Source organism: Microtus ochrogaster, chromosome 6 (assembly GCF_000317375.1).
Source record: "Microtus ochrogaster isolate Prairie Vole_2 chromosome 6, MicOch1.0, whole genome shotgun sequence".
NCBI classification, from domain to species: domain Eukaryota; kingdom Metazoa; phylum Chordata; class Mammalia; order Rodentia; family Cricetidae; genus Microtus; species Microtus ochrogaster.
In genome coordinates, this window is record NC_022013.1 from 82,715,375 (window position 1) to 82,739,421 (window position 24,047).

Below are 24,047 nucleotides of genomic sequence, written 5' to 3' on the forward strand. Positions count from 1 at the left end.
TTTTTGGTTTTTCGAGACAGGGTTTCTCTGTGGTTTTGGAGCCTGTCCTGGAACTAGCTCTTGTTGACCAGGCTGGTCTCGAACTCACAAAGATCCGCCTACCTCTGCCTCCCGAGTGCTGGGATTAAAGGCGTGCGCCACCACCGCCCGGCTCATTTTAAGATTTTGAAGTGTTGTTTGAAACCAGAGTGGCATCTTCATGTAGAAAGACATTGTGACTTACTCAAACTTCGGATGACCAGTGTAGGAGACTCTCATGCTAGTAATTGGTTGGTTTGAGGCGGTCTGGGAAGGAAGAGGGGGCACCAGAGAAGGAAGCCCAGAACATTTCCTTCCTCTTTGTCCACGGAGGCTTGGAACTAAGTGTCGAAATCGACAAAGCTTGATGTTGTCACCTTCCCTTTTCGTGCCCCTCCCCCTTGTGCAGAGGTGGGCCTTTGCCCTCCTGCCTCCCAAGGTTCCCTCAGATACTCTGCCTCCCAGCTTCATTCCCAGAGCTTCTGGGCTGTTTTCCCTTCCAAGTCCACACACTCATTACCCCAGAGATGCTATCGCACACTTTAGGGAGACTGAGGCAGTCTGTAATGTGCCTCTAATCACCAGATAAGCACTTGAGTTTACTTTCATCTGCTGTCTGTCTAAACAAATAAAGCTTGTGAAGTTTTTTTCTCAGGCGATTAACAGTGAAGAAATGTATTTAGAAAGACTTTCTTGGGAGAGGTAGGTAATGCAACTTTCTCCTTAATTCCACAGTCTGCAAGAGTCCTTGCATAACCAGCTCCTCCTGGCAGGAGTGTGTGAAGAGTACTCGTCTTTAGGTGCTTGGGTGATATGTGGAGAACTGCTTAGCAGGTGACAGACATTTTTAGCTGAAGGAGTCTTCTGTCTCCTTGCTCCATCATTTTGGTATCAAGGGCACTGGCCAGAGGCACTGGTTTTATCCGGTGAATCTGCTAGTCAGTGAGGAGAGAAACCTCCTCACCTTAGAGCTAGGAGCACAGCCATCTGATATTCTAAAAGGATGGCAAAACTGCCCCTTGTAAATGACAGTTCTTGAAGGTTGTAGTTTCTTGAAGTATATTTAAGGTTTCATGGCCCTGTTCTGAAACAGTGGCAAAGACTGTTACAACTGGAGTAGGTGTCAGCTGTAGGCTTGAGAGTGAGCTTGGACGACGGCCAGGTACATGTTGGCCTGGGTGGGTGGTTGGCAGAGTTACTTGACATGCCCTTGGAATTTGACTCTGAGAATGCAAACTTTATGAAGTAACACTCAAATATGTTTTTATTATGGATTTGAAATCCTTCCTGTTGGTGGGTTATAGTAGTACTAACTGTATATTTTTAGTTTTCCTAGTTTGCCTCATAGTTTGTTTTTCAGTAAGGTAGCTTGTAAAAAATGAAATTAAGTGCATTTTAAAGCTTTTAAAGATGACATGCAGATTTACAAATAAAAATAAGTATCATTTTTGAGATGTGCTCTGTGGTTTGGTTACTATAGGTGAGTAGCATTTTGAGTAATACAAAAGATTTGATGCCTATTACAATTGTCAAAGTTAATTCTCAGTTCCACTTCCTATACCCCAGTGGCTAAGTCATCTCCTACAAAGTGATCCAAATGAAATAAAATGAAGCTCAAATAATAATTTGTGTTGTCCTGCTAGAAATCTTGACCAGCTAACAGATCTATAAAGTTGTGTTTTAGGGAAAGACCTATTCCAAAAAACCAACCAACCAACAAACAAAAAACCAAAAAACAAAAAGTAAATTGACTGAATTTTTTCCTTCACAATTGTTCAGATTAATTTCAGAAAATGCCAAGTAGGAAGTTTGCCGAGGGTGAAGTGGTCAGAGGTCGATGGCCCGGGAGCTCCCTTTATTATGAAGTAGAAATTCTGAGCCATGACAGCAAAACCCAGCTGTACACTGTAAAATACAAAGATGGAACAGAGCTGGAACTGAAGGAGAGCGATGTCAAGGTGAGTGTACCTGAGGCTTGTGGCAGGGCTGAGGGCTAAAGGCAGCCGTCAACCTCCGGCTTCTGGGCTCATGCTCTTCTTAGCTCAGGGATGCGGGAATGAAGTGTGGGTGCAGATCCTGGCATGCTCATACCATTTGAGTCTGGTCCTCCTGGGAGGTGTTTGTTAGCACTGGTTCCTGGAGTTGAGTGCTCGGAGTAACAGGGAAACAGGTGTGGGAGGGCAGCATACCTAAGGCCTGTGGACGATGCAGACAGTCGCCAGGGAGGTGCGAGACTGGGTCGGTGGGTTCACAGGAGGCAGACTTGGCTGATTTTGAAATAGCTATGTACAGGGCTTGAGTTTCTACTCTTTTTGATTTTAAGACTGTGTATTTTATCACCGTGTAGCCCTGGCTGTCCTGGAACTTGCTCTTTTTTTTTGAGACAGGGTTTCTCTGAGTAGCTTTGGAGTTTGTCTGTACCCCAGGCTGGCCTGGATACCCCACTCACCACCCCCACCCGCCTCTGCCTCCCAAGTCCTGGGATTAAAAGGTGTCTGCTTGCCACCACCCTGCAGAACTTCCTTTATAGACCAGACTGGCCTTGAACTCAGAGATCCTATTGCCTCTGCCTCAAATTGCTGAGATAAGAAGTGTGTGCCATAGCCGGGCGGTGGTGGCGCACACCTGTAATCCCAGCACTCGGGAGGCAGAGGCAGGCGGATCTCTGTGAGTTCGAGGCCAGCCTGGTCTACCAAGGGAGTTCCAGGACAGGCTCCAAAGCTACAGAGAAACCCTGTCTCGAAAAACCAAAAAAAAAAAAAAAAAAAGTGTGTGCCACCACCTCTTGGCAGGGCTTGAGTTCTTTCCTCAACACTGGTAATTTAATTAGAGTGTTGTTTTCTAGGTTTGGGGCCCCTTCCCAGCCTATCTGTTGAGGGCCTGGATTTTAAAATGTTGACCCATGGTATACAAATACATACATTAAATGCATAACAATTAATCTCTAGGAAAATATCTTAAAACTGCAGAGTTTTAGTTGTATTCAACAGGCATGAGCTTACTTAATCAAAATGCTCTGTCTTTAGAACTTCACAGTTTTGGATCTGGCTGGTGGTGGTGCATGCCTTTAACCTTTAATTCCAGCACTCAGGAGGTAGAAGTAGTGGGATTTCTGAGTTCAGGGCCAGCCTGGTCCACAGAGCGAGTTCTAGGACAGCCAGGGCTACACAGAGAAACCCTGTCTCAAAAAAGAAAACAAAACAAAAAAGAACTTTACAGTTTGGACCTTGTGACCTGTCAGTAACTAATAGTTAGGACCCATGGTCTGTGGATCACACCCTGTGTTTTAAGCTTTATGGCTCATGGGGTTTCTGAAGCTTAGGCAACTCCAGGTCATATGGCATTGACTTCTCTTTTATGCTGTTAGCAATCATTTCAGATCTGTAAATGCCGTCCTTATCTGAGGGCCACATACACTAGACAGTACCTGGACAGAGGCCCAGGGGTTTGCCTTGCCCAGGTCCATATTTCTAGAAATGAGGAAGGAGTGATTTTCAGTGGATCAGAGCAGAAGCTGAGCCAAGGGAATCAAATGTGGGCTTTGTTAAGAACTCATGTGGGTTTCAGAGAGACACTATAGGGCTGATTACTTTTTGAAAAATTGGTTCCATGCTAGTTATGTCCAACCATGTTGGTTTTAGTCATTATCAGTTACATGCCTTTTTTTTTTTTTTTTTTTTTTTTGGCTTTTCGAGACAGGGCTTCTCTGTAGCTTTTGGAGCCTGTCCTGGAACTAGCTCTTGTAGACCAGGCTCGTCTCGAACTCACAGAGATCCGCCTGCCTCTGCCTCCCGAGTGCTGGGATTAAAGGCGTGCGCCACCATCGCCCGACTATGCCTTTCTTAAGTTACTGGGAATAGTAACTTAAGTTACTAGTGGGATAGACACTGACTCCAGAGAAATACCGTCAAAGCTGGGGGAGGAGGGAAAGAACTGTTTCTTTCCTAGGAGTTGGGATCATTGCAGCGATCCCCCTTGTCCTGTGTGATGATGGATGGTGGCAGGTAGTGGCCCTTGCTGACCTCTTCTAGCTCTACTCTGACACTGGATGGTAGTGTTCTGAAAACATCTGTTGCTTCTTTCTTTCTAGCCTTTAAAATCCTTTAAGCAAAGGAAAAGTGGCTCAACTTCCAGCTCTCCTTCAAGACGCCGCCGCAGCCGCTCAAGGTCACGCTCCCGATCCCCTGGCAGAGCACCAAAAGGTTCCAGAAGATCTGCCTCTGCTTCCCATCAGGCTGACATTAAGGAAAAGGAACCTCGGAGGGAAATATTGCAAGTTAAATTGACTCCCCTTGTATTGGTACTTGTTTCATTTGTAACTACCCTGACTTCCCTGTTATAAATGCTTATTCAGATTATTTGCACTTTGGTTGTTGAAATAACAAATATAAGTGTTTGATAAAGTAGTATAGTTCTTTTGAATATCTAAGAAAAATGCCCTTTTTTCAATTTGGTTTTTTCAGTGTATGTATGTGTACATATATGCAGTGTGTGTATGGGCACACATGTGGAAGTTGTGTAGTCAGTTCTCTCCTTCCCTCCTTATGTGAGATAAGAAGTCACACTGAGATCATCGAGCATGAAGGCAAGCATTTCTACCCATTGAGCTATCTTAGCAGCTTCAAAATGTTGCTAGGAGTGCTATTTGTATGTAATTTTTAAATTTAAATTAAATTAATATTTAATTTTTAAAGGATGTTTCCATCAACACAGACGTAGCTTGTAGGCTATAAAATGATAACTGTGTCATAGAGACATTATCGCTCTCCTAATTGGCTTCCTTATGCTTGATCACTTTTTATATTTAAAAATGTTTTCTTTTTTTTTTTTTTTTTCGAGACAGGGTTTCTCTCTGGCTTTGGAGCCTGTCCTGGAACTAGCTCTATAGACCAGGCTGGTCTCAAACTCACATTGATCCACCTGCCTCTGCCTCCCGAGTGCTGGGATTAAAGGCGTGCGCCACCATCGCCCGGCTCATTTTTAAATTTAAAAAGTGTTTTCAGTGGACTGACTTTTATGGTGCATATAGAAGTGGGGCCTAGAGACCTAGCACAATGAGTTGGGTTTTTTTTATGTGTTTTTTTTTTTTTTTATGAATATTTTAGAGCGGTGGTTCTCAACCTTCCTAATGCTGCAATCCTTTAACACAGTTCCTCATGTTGCTCATCAATGAGAAAATTATTTTCGTTGCTACTTCAAAACTAATTTTGCTAGTGTTATGAATCGTGATGTAAATATTTTTGGAGATAGAGGTTTGTCAAAGTTGTCTCATCCTGCAGGTTGAGAACTACTGTTTTAGATGGTAGAGCAAATACAGGATGCTTCAAGTAAAAAGAATACCTTTGTTTCCATTCGTTTAATATTTATCTCTTCTGGAAACAATGCATATAGGCTTTTAATAATATCAAAAACTAGACTATATGTGTACTTTTGTAGTTAAACTTTTAACGTGTTAAAATAATGTGAGCTTAATCCCAGCACTCGGGAGGCAGAGGCAGGCGGATCTCTGTGAGTTCGAGACCAGCGTGGTGTACAGAGCTAGTTCCAAGACAGGCTCCAAAGCCACAGAGAAACCCTGTCTCAAAAAAACCAAAAAAAAAAAAAAAATGTGAGCAGCTTACCATGGAATATTTCTCTTTTTTGTTGTTACATAGCAAGCAAAATAAATTATATAGATGTTATTGTTAAAGTCAGTTCTGTGGTGCACCCTAGTGTTTTTCTTTCCAAGTTTTCACTATTCTAAACACTTATTTTTCTGCAGCATCTGGTTATCTCCTTAGACTAAGTTCTCATGAAATTGGAACTGCTAGGTCAGGTAGACATGCAGAACAGAGGCTTGTTGCTAGATTGGGTGAGAACATTTCTTCCAGTGTCATACTGGACTTTTACTCTGAGGATTATAACAGTCCTCCAACCTCCATGACTGTCAGATTTTTTTTTTAACCTCCATTTTTTTTTTTTTTTACTGCATTTTGCTTACTATAGTGGGCTTGCTCTTTCTGCACAGTGCTGTTAAACTTTCATCTTTCTACCGTGCTCTTCTGTTGACACAGCTCCAGATTGTCTTTGCCCCTCACCATTAGAGCCCTAGCCTACTGGATGGTCTGTGTGCCTTCAGGCTGCCTCGGCTTTGGACATCTTGTTAGGGCCGCTCCTTTCCACTCCTGCTTGTGCTCTTTCTGAATAATTTACCTCACAGTGTTGAGTGTCCTGTCATCATATATCTATCCATTTAATAGAAGGCATTGGCATGTAGTTAGCATGGTTTAGAGTTGGCTGACTGGCTGTGTTCCATCTTTGGTTAGTAGAGATTATTCAGAACTTGAGATACTGCACAGAGCTTTTAGGTGTGTCATTTGCTAACAAGTGGCTCATTGACACTTGGGTAAGCTTAAGTGTATGGCGAATGCTCTGTTGCTTGGTAAGACATGGAGCTAGAAACCACTACGGTGTTAATGCTGTCATTTGTCAGCTGGTCTTTGTCACACAGGGATATGCTTGGATTTTAGTTTTCTTCTCAACTCAGTGGTGCTTTAGTTAACAGTTTACAGAGGAGTGAAAATGCTGCAACCGTTATTTTAACAAGCCCTTGTAAGCTAAATTGCTTCTATTTTCTCTGTAATGCAGACATGTAGGAAGGAGAAAATTAAGGGTAAATGTCAGGTAGCATGAACTTCAGATACCCACTCTTCCTGTTGTTGACTGTTATAGGGTCACTGAATGTTTTTTCTTCATTTTTTTTCTAGCTTAAGAATGAATTTGCCAATTTTGACTTACCTGCCTTTCATAGAAAAGTTACAGCATCTCACAGTGACATGGGAGCATTAGTGGGAGAGTGTTTGAAAGATGGAAAAGTTTGCTCTGAAACCTGACATGGTGCTGCACAGCTGTAATCCCAATACTCAGGCAGGATGGTGAGGCTGGAGGATTGCCACAAGTTTGAGGCCAGCCCTAGCTACATAGTGAGTCTAAGGGTAGCTGGTTACATTATGAGGCTCCTTATCAAAAGACTAGCACACAGTTTATCCTGTAAGAGCTGACCTTTGAAAACCAGGAGGTCTAGCTGATTTTGTCTTGTCTTTTAGCTTGTCTCTGCTTCATGTCCAGCAGTAACTTGTTATCATTGTGATCCTTTTAGTAGTAACTTGTTATTGTGGTAACTTGTTATCATTGTGATCCTTTTAGTCAGTTACAGTTCTGATTATGATGTTTTCATGTCCCATTTAGAAGCCGTTTGGAAACAGCATCAATATATACAATGGGGAGCCCGAACACATGGAGAGAAATGACATATCTCTTAAAAACAAGCAGGTAGCAAAGTACTCTTTCATCTGGGGCGCTCTTTTCCCTTCACACTCACTCTGGAATTGTTGTATTTGTTATACTCTGTCCTTAAGGCTGCATGCAGTTTAATACATTTATTCTTATACATTCACAGCTGTATAGAGATGCTGAGTTAGGAGCATTTGCATTAATTGTAAACTATAGGTATTTAATACTTTTTTTATTCAAACTAGGAAAGAGTTATTTTGTCACCAGAAAGCAGTTTCATGGCTACACAGTACAGCCTTCGTCCGAGAAGAGAAGAGGTCAAAGTCAAAGAAATTGAGTTCAAGGAACAAAAGCTTGTTACCAAAGGACCTGCACCTTTGGAAACCTTTCAAGTGACCACTCCCCAGAGGAAGGACTTAGAGTTTGGAGGAGCACCTGGTAGGTGTTAAAAACCCACTAGGGAAGAGAAAGGGTGGGCAGAGTTGTTCTCATGTGCGCAGGAAAGGTCTCTGCAGCAAGGAGAGGGTGAGGAGATGGGAGACTAGGGAAGAACTTTCCAGAGAAGGAGCAGTGATATGAAGGCCTTAGCTGAGAGCTTTGGCAGGGGACAGCCATAGAGTAGAAAGTATGTTGATGTGATTCTCTTTAATGTTTCAGCTATTAGGTCTTGAGGATAGAATTGCAAAGGAGTGGTGAGGAGATTTTTGTCCTGGGAAGGGTGCAGGAAGGGTAGTGGTGGTCCTGTAGGGACAGAGAGCTCTGTTAGTGATGAGGGGAGATGGCAGAGCCTGGCTTGCATTCATAGCAAGGTCAGGCTGCAGCATAAAACCTCCTGCTGCCCTCCCCACCTGCTGGGCGGTATGAATGAGCTGCTCAAGGAGCACAGTGCAGAGCCACGGGTTAGTGAGCACGTGAAGCTGGCGCAAGCTCAGGCCCTCATCCAAACAGCCTGTAGTCTGCTAGACTTATAACCCTTGCTAGTGGTCTGTCACAGATGGTGTCAAGCATCACTCGAAATCTCTACATGTTGTGTGAATGTGACAATATGTTAAAGTTAGAAATTCGTGGATATAAAGTCTGTTAAGGTTACAGGGCTCATTTTCAGGCTTGACTCGTGCTTATAACCCAGCCCTGGGAGGCTGAGAAAAGAGGATCTATAGAGTTCAAGACCAGCTTGAGCTACATAGTAAGTTCAAGGGTAATGGAGGCTATGTAAAAAGATCCCATTTCCTCTTCTCATAAAGATCAGACTGACTATTGTTTGGTGGCTGGAGATGAAAATTTCAGAGTTAGCTCTCTGATGAGTTTGTGCTTTCCTCACTTGCCCAAGGTTGTATGCCCATTGGAGGTGACAGAGATGGAGTTTAAAAATTACTATGTTTTATTACTCTTTTGTTTGGTGGGGGAGGGAGGGAAGGAGAGAGCATGAGAGAGAATAAGCAAGCTACTTCTACAGTGTTCATGTAGCAGTTGGGATTAGTTCTCTCCTTCCGCCTGTAAATCCTGGAGTTTGAACCATTTCCTCAGCCTGAGATAAAGGGGAGGTGATTTTTTTTTTTAAGATTTACTTTAAGCCGGGCGGTGGTGGCGCACGCCTTTAATCCCAGCACTCGGGAGGCAGAGGCAGGCGGATCTCTGTGAGTTCGAGACCAGCCTGGTCTACAGAGCTAGTTCCAGGACAGGAACCAAGCCACAGAGAAACCCTGTCTCGAAAAAAAAAAAAAAAGATTTACTTTATATGCATGCATGTTTGTTATGTGCCTGGTGGCCAGGGAAGTCACAGGAGAACAGATGTGAGTCACCATGTGGTTGCTAGGAACTGAGAGCAAGTGTGTTTAACTGTTAAGCCTTCTCTTCAGCCCCTAGATGGGTGAGATTTTGATGATGCCTTGTAGATTGGTTTTAAACAGTTAGCAGGCCTAGTGTTGTCCTACAAGTATAAGTGAATAAATAAATCCCACATGACTAACAATGAAATGGATTTGATTGAAATTTGAGTTTGACTGGACTGATTGTTTGCAGGTGCGGTTCTCATCATGCTCGGCCTGCCTGCCTGTCTCCTCCTGCTGCTGCTGCAGTGTAGGCAGAAGGACCCCAGCCTGCTGAGTTTCCCTCCTCCTCTGCCAACTCTGGATGAACTGTGGGAGACCAGAGTCTGTGGCATCTATCTCCTCTGGTTTTTTGTTCAAGCTCTCTTTTACCTTCTCCCAATTGGGAAGGTAAGGTTTTGGGGTTTATAATTTTCTTGCTTTTCTCTCTTAGTCTCTGTCTCTCTTTTTGAGACATGGTTCTTGTCGTGTAGTCTTGGTTGATCTGGAACTCACCACATGGACCAGGCTGGCCTTGAACTCACAGAGATCTGTCTGCCTCTGTTTCCCCAGTGCTGGGATTAAAGGTGTGTTCCATCCTGGCTGAAGGGGCATGGTATTGTGAAACTTGTCTGACTTCTTTGTTATTGCTTATATTTATAGCAGTTTCAAAGATAGAAGCTATCAGTCATATACTAACAGAGTTATTTCTGTGCCCTATATCTTCATTTTTTTAAGCATAAATTTAAAACTGATTTATATTTATATTTCTTTTTTAATGTCCTGTATTGTTTTTTCAATAAAATACCTAACAAAAGAAATTTTTTTTTTCTGTGGCTTATGGTTTGGGGTAACATCTGTAATCAAGAACTAATGGTGGCAAGAGAGTCCAGCTAGTCATTGCATCATAGTTTGGAGCAGAGACAATGAATAATTATACTCGGCTTTCTTTCCCTTTTTCTTTTTTTAAAATTATTTTGTGTATGGGGGTGTTTTACCTGCATGTACATATGTATACTGTATGTGTGCAGTGCTCTTAGAGGCTGGAAGAGGACATCAGATCCCCTAGGACTGGAGTTGTAGATGGTTGTGAGCCATCATCGTGTGAGTGCTGGGAATCATCCTCTGAGTCATGGGTCAGCTGGAAGAGCAGTCTGTGTTCCAGCTCCTCTTCTCTTTCACTTGGGTGGTGTTGGGTCTTCACACCTTCACCCAGTCTAAAAACTTCCTCATGACTGCTTAGAGGTTTGTTCTGAGATTATTCTTGATCTTGTCAAGTTGATAGTCTTTCTCTCACACCCTCCAATCCAACAGGAAAGAGTAAGCTATTGATGGCTCTTGGTAGAGGCGGCTGGGGAAAAGAGCACTTCCTCAGTGTGTTCATTTCAGGTACAACTTCTTAAATTATTGTCTTCTGAGCTCCATGAATTCAAAAAAAGAAAAATACAGATTAAAGTTTGTTTTCAATTTTGTCAAGAACATTGAGTCCTTTTCAGACTCTCATAGTATCTTTTAAACTCCCTCCCATCGCTGAGTAGCCTTCTTTTCAGTTGTTAGAGATATGTTCAAAGAACATGAGCCACCCTAAACAGTACATAATTTATTTCAGATCTTATTCTTAGGAGACTGCAGCTTTGCCAGCTGGAAGGGAAGTTCTGTTAGGGTGGAGCTGCGGACTCAGTGCTGTACAGTCTCATTGTAACTGGCTGCCCTAGGCGTCTGTGATGATGGAACTACACTCGTTCTTACAGTAGGGCTCTGTTCAGATTCAGATTAATTTATCATGAGGCTTATCTAAACTAGTTGACATTTATTTGGAAAATTAACTTTGGTGGTTAAAAATCATGTGTGCACACAAACCAAAGTGATAGAGATACATACATACATACATAGTGTTGAAACCTGTATCTGTATTGTCAGACTAAAGCCCAACAAGACAGCTGCAACTGAGAAGGATGGCTTGGGGTTTCGCCAATCCTGTGATCTCAGGTTTTACATTTCTATCCTGGGTTCCCCTTCCACAGCAAATGAACAGGTGCTGGCAGATGATACTATCTTAGTGTGTGACGGTTTAAAGTGAACGACTACATTTTGGAGGAGCTACTTGAGGGTGTATGTGGCTGCCCTTTTACTCAGCGCATTCCCACCCTCTCAGGGTCATCACTGTGCTACGTGCAGTGGATTCGCCATGGTGATTCCCACTTGGGAAGCTTGCTCACAGTCTCCTGCTGGAGATAACGCTCAGCATAGTAGAGGAGTGTGTATGTGGTGTTGGCAGCACACACTGGACTGAAAAGGTTTTTCCTTTTCATGTTAAACTATTGTTTACATATATACTCATTTCCCCGCACGTGAAAAAGCATGCACATGGACCTTGACGCTCCGCAGCTTCCCTTTTGAATGACTGTTCTAACTGGAAGTTCATTGAGTCGTAGAGACCGTGGGTCTTACTAGCTTCTCTGTGTTTTTTTTGTGTTTTTTTTTTTTTTATTTTCATTATTTATTTTTGAAGAGAGCCTCACAGATGTGAGACTGTTTTGTTAGTAATTGGGAACCCAGTGGAGATTTCTGAGCACACTAGATTTGTGCTATGTGTGGGACCGTTTGGTGAGGTGGTTATGGCAGTATCTTGGTGCGCTGAGAAATTACTAACCATGTATGTTTAAGGGAACTCTGACTGTGAGGTTGCTTCGTCAAAGGGCTTGTCATTTTACACTGCTGTACTTCCTACCATGAGGTACTTTTTTTTTTTTTAAAGATTTTATTTATTATGTATACAGTGTACACCTGCAGGTCAGAAGAGGGCAACAGATCTCATAGATGGTTGTGAGCCACCATGTGGTTGCTGGGTCTTGAACTCAGGACCTCTGGAAGAGCAGTCACTGTTCTTAACTTCTGAGCCATCTCTCCAGCCCCCCGTGAGGTACTTTCTTGCGGAGATCACGTACTTAAATGTGTAGTGTGTAAGAAAGGTGATAATGTGCTTTAATTTTTAAATTAAAATTTAATATTTTTTTTCCTTTTAAGGTTGTAGAAGGAACACCTCTTGTTGATGGAAGAAGACTCAAGTATAGAATAAATGGTGATTTTTTTTTTCTTAAATAATGATCTTACAGTTTTAAACTGTTGGCACTGATTCATTGGGATATTGAACAGTAGATTGTCTTTTAGAAGTCTGAAGAACTTGTGGATAAATAACTTATTCTAGTAGTTAATATGAGAGATGCTGTGCAGACCAAACACTTAATCCTAGTGTCTAGCTCTCTGTTCCTTTGTTTGAGATGGGGCCTTGGTATGTCACACAGGCTAGCCTGGAATTCATTTTGTAGTACAGGCTAGCTCTCGTGCTTCAACCTCCTGAGTACTGGCATTACAAGTGTGTGCTGCTAGCCTGGTTAGTTCTGTTTCTTTTCTTCTTTAAAGATTTATTTTTGTTCTGTGTGTGTGAGTGTTTGCCTACATGTGTGAATGTGTGTACACCGTGTCTGTGCCTGGTGCCTACCAGAGTAGAAAAGGGTTTTGGATCCTCTGGAACTGGAGTTTCTAATCATTTTGAGCAGCGATGTGGGTGCTGGGAAACCACTGTGGTTTCCTAGGTTGAGAAGAGCAGCCATTACTCACCTCTTTATTTTTTAATTATTTAAATACTTATTTTTGTTTGTGTGTGAGTGTGTATGCATGTGTGCATGTGCCTGATTGTATGTATATGCACTTAATGAGGGTTTTTACTGTTGTGAAGAGACACCATGACCACAGCAACTTTTACAGAGGAAAATCATTTAATTGGAACTTGCTTATAGTTTCAGTGGTTTAGTCCATTATCATTATGATGGAAATCAAGGGAACATGCAGGTAGACATGGTGCTGGAGAGGTAGTTCTACATCTTGATCCAAAGGCAACAAGAAGTGAACTGTGTTCCACACTGGGTGTAACATGAACATATGAAACCGCAAAGCCCACCCCCACCACCCCCATAGTGACACACTTCCTCCAACAAGGCCACATCTTCTAATAGTGCCCCTCCTTATAGGCCAAGCATTCAAACACATGAGTCTATGGGGCCCATATTTACTCAAACCACCACATGCACCATGTATGTGGGAGTTGTTAGAGGTTAGAAGTGTTGGGCTCCTGTATATATAGGTGGTTGTCAGCCACTGTGTTGTGCTGGGAACAGAACTTGGGTCCTCTGAAAGAACAGGTATGTGCTCTTAACCACTGAGCCATCTCTCCAGTGCCTAGCACATACTTTTAACCATAGAGAGATCTCTCCAGCTTCTTTTCTTTTTTTTCCTTTTGGTTCTTTTTTGTTCTGAGACAGGAATTCACTCTCAGACCAGGCTGGCCTCAAACTCAGATCCACCTGCCTTTACCTCTCAAGTGCTGGGATTAAAGGCATGTGCCACCACTGCTTTTAATTTTCTTAATATCACTATTTTATTTTCTTAATAACACATCTGCTGGGTGGTAGTGGTGTACACCTTTAATTCCAGCAATTGGGAGGCAAAGGCAGGTGGATCTCTGAGTTTGAGGTCAGCCTGGGACATAAAGCCAGTACCAGGACAGTCTGGATTGTTGTACAGAGAAACCCCACCTTGAAAAAGCAAACCAACAACAACAAAAATAGCACTTATGATCATTCAAAGTATTTGTCTAGGATTTTACCACCCTGAGCATTGTTTGAGGTTCTAGAAAGCCGCCTCTGGTAGAGGTGTCTGCGTCAACCCACCCAGAAGCCACTCTTGTACTGGGTTGCTTGGTGCAGCTGACTGGCCTCTGGGTTGTCTCTTTGTGTACACTCTGTCAACCCTTTGCCTGAAAGCTGCATCTTTACTTATGCTTTTTACACCATGAAGCTGTAATTATTATTGCTTCTTAATTAAGAGGAAGCTGTAAGGAAGGTGGAGAAATTCACTGTTAATTGAAAAAGTAAGGAGAAAGCTTTGGGTCTATTCTTGCCTGCTTTTATTTTCTGATTGTTATCTCTTCCCACATCATATCTTCTGTTTACTGGATTTTTCCTGGTAGGATGTAGCTTTGTGGGCTAGGTTGTGTTTACTATACACTTGACACTAGGGTGATGGGCACTCACTGGCACATTTGTGTTGAGTGGGGAGGAACAACATGGAGCATGCCTAACGGACAGATGTTGACACTTAACTATGGTCTAGGTGTCTCCATGGTCAGCATATGTGCTAGGGACTCAGTACAACTTTACCCTCTGAAGACTGATAAAGTGCCACTAATGTGATTCTAAGAAGTCTGTGTGGTTGTTATCATTAAGTGATTTTCTATTTTACTAGATCGGGTAGAGTGATTTGTTTTCATTTAGAATTCTATGACAAATGCTCCTCAGTTTAGGACTGTGCTTACGTCTGTAAGTCCATCTTACCTGGTCATACCATAAGTTGCAGATGTACTTCCTATTCATAGCAGCACAGACCACTGTAGAGCATCTGCTGGTCACCTTTGTGATCATGCAGCTCACTGCATTGTCCAGCACCAGGAGAGAACATTGTATGTTGCTAGCCTGGATCCAGTTTGTGTATGGCTCTGAATGTGTCTTTTTACTGTGCATGCTACAGTGAGAACTTCCTAAGTTCAACCATTGTAAGCGAGGAACAATCTGAATAAATCTTAATGTTTGGCTTCCTCCTTTTCTAGTTTTGGGTGGTGCTTGTTTTCTGGCTTGCCTAGCAGCACTCTTACCTAAAATCATCCTGCTGGATTCTAGAAGGGAAGCAGAAATATTTTCGGAGCTGCCTGCCTTTAAGTGCTAAGTTGCAAGCCATCCTAGCCAGCTCTGTGCTAGACTTTAGGCCATGTTTGCTGGTACTGGCCATCCTTTTTGTTCTTGCTCAACTCCTTGCTGGTGGAACCTGTCTCTTTGACATGCTCTGTCTCTTGCTGTCTGGGCAGAAGTGGGTTGTTTACTTTTGCTCTCAGGCCTCTTGCTCTGGGTGTTTGGGTTTTCTGAGCCATGTTTTGTCTCCATTGAGGGTGTGTGGTCTGTTCAGAGGTCAAACGCTGCACCTGGGCACATGATCGTTTGTAAAAACTTCCCTCTTCTGTTTATTTTTGCTTCTAATATTACTTGATTTCTTTTTATGGGATTTTACCACTAAGAAAATTCCTAAGAAATATTTGGGTGGTTAATTTGGGTGGTTAATTTGCATGGGCTATCAAGTGAAAAACAACTATATTGACCACTTCATAACTTTAACGTTATTCCTTGGAATAAACTTGGTATGTAGAAAACACAAGTTTAGATAGCAGATTTGTGATGACCCTCTTAACTACCAAAACTTAGAAATCTCATTAATCACCATGACTTTCCTGTATTTGACTTTTAATTGAAATATAATTTGATGACTTCATCTGGAACACATTGAAGATTGCACTGGAAGAACATTGCATATTTGCACATTTCTGACTATAATATGGGTAGTGAAGTTAAGACTTAAACATAAAAACACTGCATTGGCTGGTAGCTCCTTGTACCCAGGAAGCTAAAGTGTGTGTGTTGGGGGGGGGGGGTTGGGGGGTTGGGTGTTTTGAGCCCAAAAATTCAAGGCTAGTTTGGGCAACCTAGTGTGACATATCTTAGAAAAAAATAAACTGAAATGTGAGCCCCAGGATGATGTTAATTAACTTCTCTCCTCTCTTTTTAAGGATTCTACGCTTTTGTCCTGACATCTGCTGTCGTGGGAGCATCTCTCTTCTGGGGCATAGAACTGTGTTATGTGTACACTCACTTCCTTCAGTTTGCACTTGCAGCCACTGTGTTTTCAGTGGTCTTGAGTGTTTATCTCTATGCCCACTCTTTGAAGGCCCCTAGGGATGAGCTGTCACCTGCCAGTTCTGGTGAGCAGTTACAGCATGTGCTGGATGGGTGTGTCTAGAGCCTTGGCAGCCATGGCTGCGCTTGAGTAGATTGTTGTTTTTTTCTAACATAATTGTGGGAAATGAAGAGACATAAGAAAACAAGTGTAGAAAAAAATGAAGGCAAAATTTAAATGTTTTTTTCTTCTTACACTTTTCTATTTAGTGCTCATTGATTTTTAGTTATTAGATGGATAAAATCCTGAGTTTTTATTTGTCCTCCCTCTCTCTCCCATCTCTCTACCTATTTTTGGCAAGTAGTAAATTCCTTAAAAAGGCACCCCCCCCAAAAAAAAAAAAACAGGCTGCACATTGTTTGGTTCTGACCTAAGATACTATTTTTAAAAAGTTTCCTATGGACTGGATGTGGTAGTACATGCCTTTAGACCAAACACTTGGTAGGCAGACGCAAGAGGATTTCTCTGAATTTGAGGCCAGCCTGATCTAAATAAAGTGCTCTGGCCAGCCAGAGTTATGTAGTGAGACCTTGTCTCAAAGAGGAAAAAGAAAAAGTTTTTCTATTTACAAAAAAAAAAAAAAAGAAACAAAACCCAGAGCTGGGTATGGTGCCACATGCCTTTAATCCCAGCACTCGAGAGGCAGAGGCCGGTGGATCTATGTGAGTTTGAGGCCAGTCTGATCTACAAAGCAAGTTACGGAAAAACCCTGTCTTGAAAACCCAAACCAAAACAAATCCCTCCAGTTTCTTAGAGTTGTGGGGAACCTGGTCACGTGAGCCCTCAGGAGGCATGGCAGCCCTGACTCCCGAGTCCTGTCCCTTGCTTTCACCTCTGTAGTCTCTTGAGGGAGATTGGACCTGGTAATAGGGAGCAGTTGGATTTAAATACTTGTGACTGGGTAAACAAACACTTTTCCCTTCCCAGGAAATGTTGTCTATGATTTCTTCATTGGCCGTGAATTAAATCCACGAATTGGTGCTTTTGATCTCAAATACTTTTGTGAATTGCGTCCTGGATTGATTGGATGGGTATGTCTTTTATTTTCGTTTTGTTTAAATTCAGTGGTATGACTTTATCTTGTCTTTAGAAGGAAATGTAGCAGTTTTAAAGAAGAATAATTACAGTTTTCCATCATTTCATCTTAACACAAAATATTTTCTTGCTATAATTTTTTTTACATGTTGAAGATACCTTATTATGGGTTATTAAACATCACAGAATTTTTTCATTTTTATTGCATATATCTAGGAGAGTGATAATATAGAATTATCTATTTCCTTCCCCTTATTTAGACTCAGTTTCAGACTTGGAGAATTGCAGCAGAGCTGAGAATCTCCTTTATTTCCTTAGTTGGATCCTGTACTAATGCCTGGTCCATCAAGGACAGGAGATCTGTTTGTACGGACATCCATGGCCCTTACTGGATTCTGTTAGGAGTTTATGACTGCTCCATTCTTTCTTCTTGTCTCCTCTAGTCTGTGCAGGTTCCTTAGTCCCCCATGACCAAATCACTGCTTTGAAGGTATACTGATCAGTCATTCTTATTATTTTATTTTATTGTTTTTAGAGGCAGGGTTTCTCTGTGTATCTTTGGATATCCTGGAACTCATTTTGTAGACCGGGCTGTCCTTAAACTCACAGAGACCCATCTGCCTCTGCCTCCCAAGTGCTGGAATTGAAGATGTGCACCACTACCGCCACCCCCCCCCCATGAGTCATTCTTAAGACCATCTTTTAATTCAGATCATTCCACTGTGTTCTCATGTGTTATGTGGGGCTGCACATGTCGGCAAGAGTAGCACAGGTGTGACACGAGTCAGGGCTGAAGTGGCCGTGGGTGATGTGCACTGGGCTCAGCTGTGCCTGTCCCTGCGAGTGCCTTTGAGAACGCTTCTTCCTGCCTCTTTTCCAGGTGCTTGTTAACTTGGTGATGCTTTTGGCGGAAATGAAAGTACAGGAACGTGGTGCCCCGTCTTTGGCTATGGTCTTGGTTAACAGTTTCCAGCTCTTGTACGTGGTGGATGCCCTCTGGAACGAGGTAATTTGTTGACTTTATTTTTTTTCCAGTCCTAACAGTCCATGCTGGTTTGAAGTGATCTTTCTGCTTCAGTCTCCTGAGTTGGAATTATAGGAGTGCATTTCTGTGCTTGCATGAGATTGTTTTAAGAGCTGAGTTCTTGGACGCCATGAACTCAAGCAGCTTTTGGTCAGCACTTTGGTTTTTCTCTTGGGAGCTTGAGCTGCTTATTTACATACAGAGTGAGGATGGTATAGCCTGCCTCGGCCTTGTGTTGGTGATGCTGTAGTGGCTCAAGGGGCCTGCACATGGACACTGGTAGGTGTGTCAGTAGCTCTGTTGAGACGTGGCTGTCTAAACACTTAACATTGATTTCTGTTAGCCTTGGGTGTATGTGCACACATACATACATGTGAGGGCCAGAGGACAACTTCAGTGTCACTCTTTGGCCTCTGTTTTGTAAAATGATTTGTATTACTGGCCTGAAACTCAGCAAGTAGGCTAGACTGACTGAGCAGAGGCTTCAGGCTCCACCTTTCTCTGACTTCCCTGTGCTGGGATTACAAGTGCATGCCACCTCATTTTTAAAGTGAAGTTGGGCCTCATGCCTACGCGGCCCTCACCTTACCTAGCACTCTCCTCAGCTGCTGAAGGCAGGATGGCTTGGGGGAGTAAGGAAGGGAGAGACCTTGCCCTATAATTTCCGCAGCACCTGGCGGCTGCTGGGAACTTTTCAGTGCAGGTCCTTCCACGTTAGGAACCCAGAGTGCTGTGTAGACGCCCTGCCCTGGAGAGGACTGTCCTGTGAACTGCAGCTCTGTGAGCCTGAGCAGGGGTTAGAGTCTTAATTGGCCCCATGCTTGTTCCTCTCACTGACAACTCCTTCATTTTGACTTTTTTTTTGTTTGTTTGTTTTGTTTTTTCGAGACAGGGTTTCTCTGTGGCTTGGAGCCTGTCCTGGAACTAGCTCTGTAGACCAGGCTGGTCTCGAACTCACAGAGATCCGCCTGCCTCTGCCTCCCGAGTGCTGGGATTAAAGGCGTGCGCCACCACTGCCCGGCCTTCATTTTGACTTTTGTCACAGTGTTTTCATTTGCCCTAATCCCTTGCTCCTCAGTCACCTTTATCTTGTCTTGGACCCTCAGAGCAGAGCTTAGGGCCCCAGAGCTGTATGCATAAGCATCATTTGACATCTAGGGTGTGAGCTGTAGGGCCTAGATTTGTGACCTCTGACTTTTTCACTTCATGAGAATCTGGGGTAGATGCCCTGAAAGTACTACTTTTTTCTTCAAGCCAGAACTCTATGATAGTTATTGTGTAGAGATGTGCTCATGAGTCTGACCTTCAGGCATCTTGGTCCAGAGACATCTGGTGCTCTTGCTGACAAACTGAGTATATATGAATGTGAAACATTGTTTGCCATGCTGCCAGCCAGCTTACTGCCTCTGTGGACAATGTATAGGAGAGTTGAAGTGATCCCTATGTGGTTGTACTGCTTTTCCACACACTTTTTGAACCCATTACTTCTTGCTCTGGGCACTGTGGTATGTACATTTGGCAGTGGAGAGTGTAAGTGGACAATCAGAGTGTGAGTGGCTTTCTAGAATACAGATGGTAGCATCTGAGAACTGGCCAGGCGCAGGGGCAGAACCACTGCCCGGGGACGTGTAGAGAGACCCCGCCTTTTGGGGCGGGAAAGCCTCGGGCGAATGTTTTTACTAATCAATTGGGATGCGCAGACACTGGAGCCGCTTCCTGTTTTCCGGTTTACGTGAACTCCGGGTGTGTGAGTGTGCTTTTATATTAAAATTGTCTTCTTGTACCCACTGGCCTGGATTAATTAAATTCGCCTTCATTTTGGCCCCCACCGGGTGTGTGAGTGTGCTTTTATATTAAAATTGTCTTCTTGTACCCACTGGCCTGGATTAATTAAATTCGCCTTCATTTTGGCGCTCCAACCTGGGGCCCTGCGACCGAACCAGGCGGTCGCCTTAGCAACCGGCGGGTCCCCATCTAGTCAGCTTTTGCTAGCGAGATTGGTCTCCGGAGGGAACCGCAGGTAAATAACCGGGTAGCTTGCCTTGCGAACAGCAAGTTCCCCTTTCGCACCCGCCGACTGGGACGGGACTGAGGCCTGCTGCAGGAAAGTGAGATCAGGGGGGTCAAGGGCAAAGGCAGCAGAAGCCCGAGAGGGGTTTGGGGTCTGTTATTGCAGTTTAGGGTGAGGAGGCGGCGAGATAGGTGAGACATGGTGACTCAGGCCAGAGCAGCGGAACCCCTGCCTTTCAACACTGATGCACCTTCACTTAACACGCTTGGTCATAAATTAGTACTTTAAATCCTTTAAACTCAAGGTGGCTTTTATTTCTTCCCATCTGTCATTTTAGGAAGCGTTGCTGACTACCATGGACATCATCCACGATGGCTTTGGCTTCATGTTGGCCTTTGGAGACTTAGTGTGGGTCCCATTCACCTACAGCCTTCAGGCCTTCTATCTGGTCAGCCATCCCTATGACTTGTCCTGGCCATTGGCTTCCGTCATCATTGCTCTGAAACGTGAGTGCTAGCTCTGTTCAGTCCAAGGCACTGTGTCTGCTGTTTCTGGTTGTTGTCCGTCACACTCCATTGTACTTGATCACAGCTTTGAAATAATTTATGATAAGTACTGAGAACATTCTGAAGTTTACAAAGAGGATCGAAGACATGCTGGCTCCACTAGTTCTCTCAGTGGCACACTTTACTTTTACGTTTAAGCAGTTGAAATAGATTGTATTGCTTAGGAAAAAAATTTTCTTTGCTTTCAAAAGCCTGCATTTTCTAGAGATCTTAAAAATGAAATTGGTCTTCATACAACTTTCAGTCTTACTATAGTAATAGATCTGTGGCCTGAGGTGAGCACACATTGTACTAAGGGGCATGTATGGCAGAAGCAAGAAGTGGAAAGGGAGCCAGTTCTGGGGAATATCAGCTTGTACGTACTGGAGGATGTGGGATTTGAGGCTCAGTGGGTAAATAAGGATGGAAGACAGGCAGGGAGCCAAGTCAGCACAGGTAAGCGGTGGGCAGGACAGAGGGAGAGGCCCAGCTTGGCTGCTGTGAGGTCTACCAGTTCAGGTGGTTTTCCTTTAGTCCTTTGTGATCATTCAAAATCTCTACTAGAGGTGGACGGGAACATTAGCTTGAATATAGAAACTATATTCGTGAAATAGTTTTAGGGCACTTGAGTATCTGTGATGGAAGAGGAAATTCAAGCACCTGGTTAACATGAAGATTTAGTTTCTCCATTGATTATTCCTGTCAGTGGCACTTGTGAGTTAATCAAAAGAGTTTGCGTCTTACAGAGACACTCAAGTGGAGATTTGGTATTTGTTATTCAGATCAAATAGTAGTGCCATGTCAGGGTCTGTTGAAATGTGAATAAATCTACTGGAGTGCTAGTATTTTACCGAGGAAGTAACGGTTGTGCCTGCACATCTTGTAGACAGCAGACAAGTCAGTGTCCTGTTGCTGTCTCAGACCCTGTTCTTTGTGGGAATGGCTGGCCGGCTATGATGAGTGAGATTTCAGAAGAGTTCATTGGCATTTGGGGATTGGGTGTGTTTATTCAGTTGTTTTCAAGAAGTCAGACTATTTTTACTCTGGACATTTCTTTAGGGCTCAGAAACAAGTTTCTAAGAGAAATTACAGATTTTTAAATGCTGGATTACATCTAAATTACTAACAGGAAACTATTTTAAAATTTCAGTTTGTGGCTATATAATCTTCCGTTGTGCAAACTCTCAGAAAAATGCATTCCGGAAGAATCCCACTGATCCAAAGCTCGCACGTAAGGATTTCTTTAAATTTGTCTATTTGCATTTATAGATTTGTTATGTGTAGGTTTCTTTGCCTCACATTTTAGAGGTCATTAAAGGAGGTTTTTGTTTTTCTATAGATTTAAAGACCATCCATACTTCCACAGGGAAGAGTCTGCTTGTTTCGGGATGGTGGGGCTTTGTTCGTCATCCCAATTACTTGGGTGATCTCATCATGGCTCTGGCCTGGTCCCTCCCATGTGGTAAGCATCTCAGTGCTAACTTGATCACCTTATGTCATTGGTTGGAGCATTTCTGGCTGCTGTGGTGGGATGAGAGTTCCTGCCTGCTTCAGGGTCTGTGTTCTTGGTGTCTATCAGTTGCTGTCTAGCTCCTGAGGGTATTGGGAATGTTTTGAGTTGGCTTTCCTAAGAAGACAGTATGGAACATTTAGTTTGTGATTTGGTATACCTTGATTCAGAAAACGAGTTCTTCTGGCATTTGAGGGAAAAATCACGGGGTGGAAATAAATCCAGTGGCTGCTGTTGTCGCCTACAGGGTTTAACCACCTCCTGCCTTACTTCTATGTCATCTACTTCACCGTGTTGCTCGTCCACCGCGAAGCCCGGGATGAGCACCAGTGTAAGAGGAAGTATGGCCTGGCCTGGGAGAAGTACTGCCAGCGCGTGCCCTACCGCATCCTGCCCTATGTTTACTGACCTGCGCTCGGTGCCCCCGCAAGTCAGATGCCTCTCGGAGACCAGGAGGAAGTCCAGATGAACTAGCTGTTGTTGCACTGACAGGATCTCTAAGTGTTTTTCTGAGTCAGGACTATAGAGCCAAATAGTAGCTCTTTTAATATAGTTATATAGCAGTTAACGTAAGGGGAAGTACAGAGGTGTTAGAGTTTGCTTGTTAATAGGAAAGTTTTAATCCCTAAAAATCTGAAGTCTTATTTTTGTATTTTTCAATTTTTGTTTTTGCCATTTGGTTTTTCTTAAGTGAAAACCTGTACTTAAACATTGAGAATTGTCTCTATATATGTCAGGCAAACCCCAGCCCAGTATTGGTGGTGTATGTGAAGAGGAAGGAGATCATAACAGTGGCTTGACCTCAGCCTTTAAAAGTGCATTTGGAAATGTAAATACATAGCTTACTTATGTAATATATGGTGACTTGTGATTTTTTTTTTCTGTACAGTTTTTGAATTGAGATTTTTTTTTTCTGTACAGTTTTTGAATTGAGATATCAGAAACTAAGTAGTTTTTTTTAAACAAAAACATTTTCAGTGTTTTAAATTAAGTTTTGTAAAGTATGTGAATTTAAAAGTGTAAAGCAATTAGAGTTCATTTAAAGTTAAAATATAGGAAAGTTATTTTTCTTTATCCAAAGTTTGTGAATTTGGCTTTGCTACCTCAATTTGCAGGTGTTTGCCTTTATAAACTGTTGCAAATAGAAAAAAAAAGTATATTTTTGGAGTAACAGCACTATTTAAATATTTTTACATGCATTGGTATTGGAAAAAATTGCCATTTCAGGCTACTATTTTTATATGTTTTTGACTTAAAAATTCAACAGTGTTTTTGCTACTGTTTAACTAATAGTTTGTACTATTTTGTATCCTTTGTCTTCAGAACTCTCTAGAAAGGTTTTTCTTGAAACAACTTTAAGAAGCTAGTTTAAACTTGTTCTGTTTCAATTTGATAGCTGTAATAAGCTGGTTGAAGCCATTGGATTCTAGTAAAGCTGATTTGTTCATAGTGACTGTCCTGAAGCAGGACAAGTGGCAAATTCTAGAGTTTTATATTGACAGCTACATTGTCCTCAGAATCTTAAACAGAAGAATGTAATTATAGTGTGTTGATTTGTTTTGATTACACATCACATATGAGCCAGATGCAAAGCATTCATTCTGCTCTCCAGCTTAGAGTGTATAGTTTATATTACCGTGATCATGAAGGGACACTCTGCATTCTGTAATTTTTAGACTATTTTTATGAAATTGCCATTGTTTTGCTAGTACTTAGGTCTTCAAGCAGGTGTTTTTCTATTTTGCTTTTCTCCTGGTATCGGCACATATGTGCTGAACTTACAAGGGAATTTGGAGTAAGATGAAAGACGGGTTCTTGTCTTCAGTGAGAAGAATCTGAGATAGGGTAGTGCACCAGTGTCTGGGTATCAGGTGCAAGTTTTTAATTTGATGTTTGATAAGCTTTGTAATAAAACTTCAGTTGAAAATAAATAAGTTGTTTTGATCACTCTGGAGCCTCATTCTTTTTGCCTGCAGCTCTGGGG

At 42.6% G+C, this 24,047-nt stretch overlaps 1 protein-coding gene across 1 annotated transcript in view; it reads left to right on the forward strand.

Annotated features, from left to right (window-relative positions):
* Positions 1 to 24,010, forward strand: part of Lbr (lamin B receptor) — a 26,679-nt gene extending 2,669 nt beyond the window's left edge. Inside the window, exons 2-14 of the mRNA XM_005348943.3 lie at positions 1,798 to 1,976; positions 4,109 to 4,318; positions 7,246 to 7,329; positions 7,536 to 7,728; positions 9,313 to 9,509; positions 12,126 to 12,180; positions 15,772 to 15,963; positions 16,866 to 16,969; positions 17,854 to 17,979; positions 20,346 to 20,514; positions 21,704 to 21,784; positions 21,893 to 22,015; positions 22,311 to 24,010. Of these exons, the coding sequence (XP_005349000.1) occupies positions 1,812 to 1,976; positions 4,109 to 4,318; positions 7,246 to 7,329; positions 7,536 to 7,728; positions 9,313 to 9,509; positions 12,126 to 12,180; positions 15,772 to 15,963; positions 16,866 to 16,969; positions 17,854 to 17,979; positions 20,346 to 20,514; positions 21,704 to 21,784; positions 21,893 to 22,015; positions 22,311 to 22,471 (1,860 nt within the window). The 5' untranslated portion in view covers positions 1,798 to 1,811 and the 3' untranslated portion in view covers positions 22,472 to 24,010. The remainder of the gene's footprint in view (positions 1 to 1,797; positions 1,977 to 4,108; positions 4,319 to 7,245; positions 7,330 to 7,535; positions 7,729 to 9,312; positions 9,510 to 12,125; positions 12,181 to 15,771; positions 15,964 to 16,865; positions 16,970 to 17,853; positions 17,980 to 20,345; positions 20,515 to 21,703; positions 21,785 to 21,892; positions 22,016 to 22,310) is intronic.
* The last annotated feature ends 37 nt before the right edge of the window (positions 24,011 to 24,047 follow it).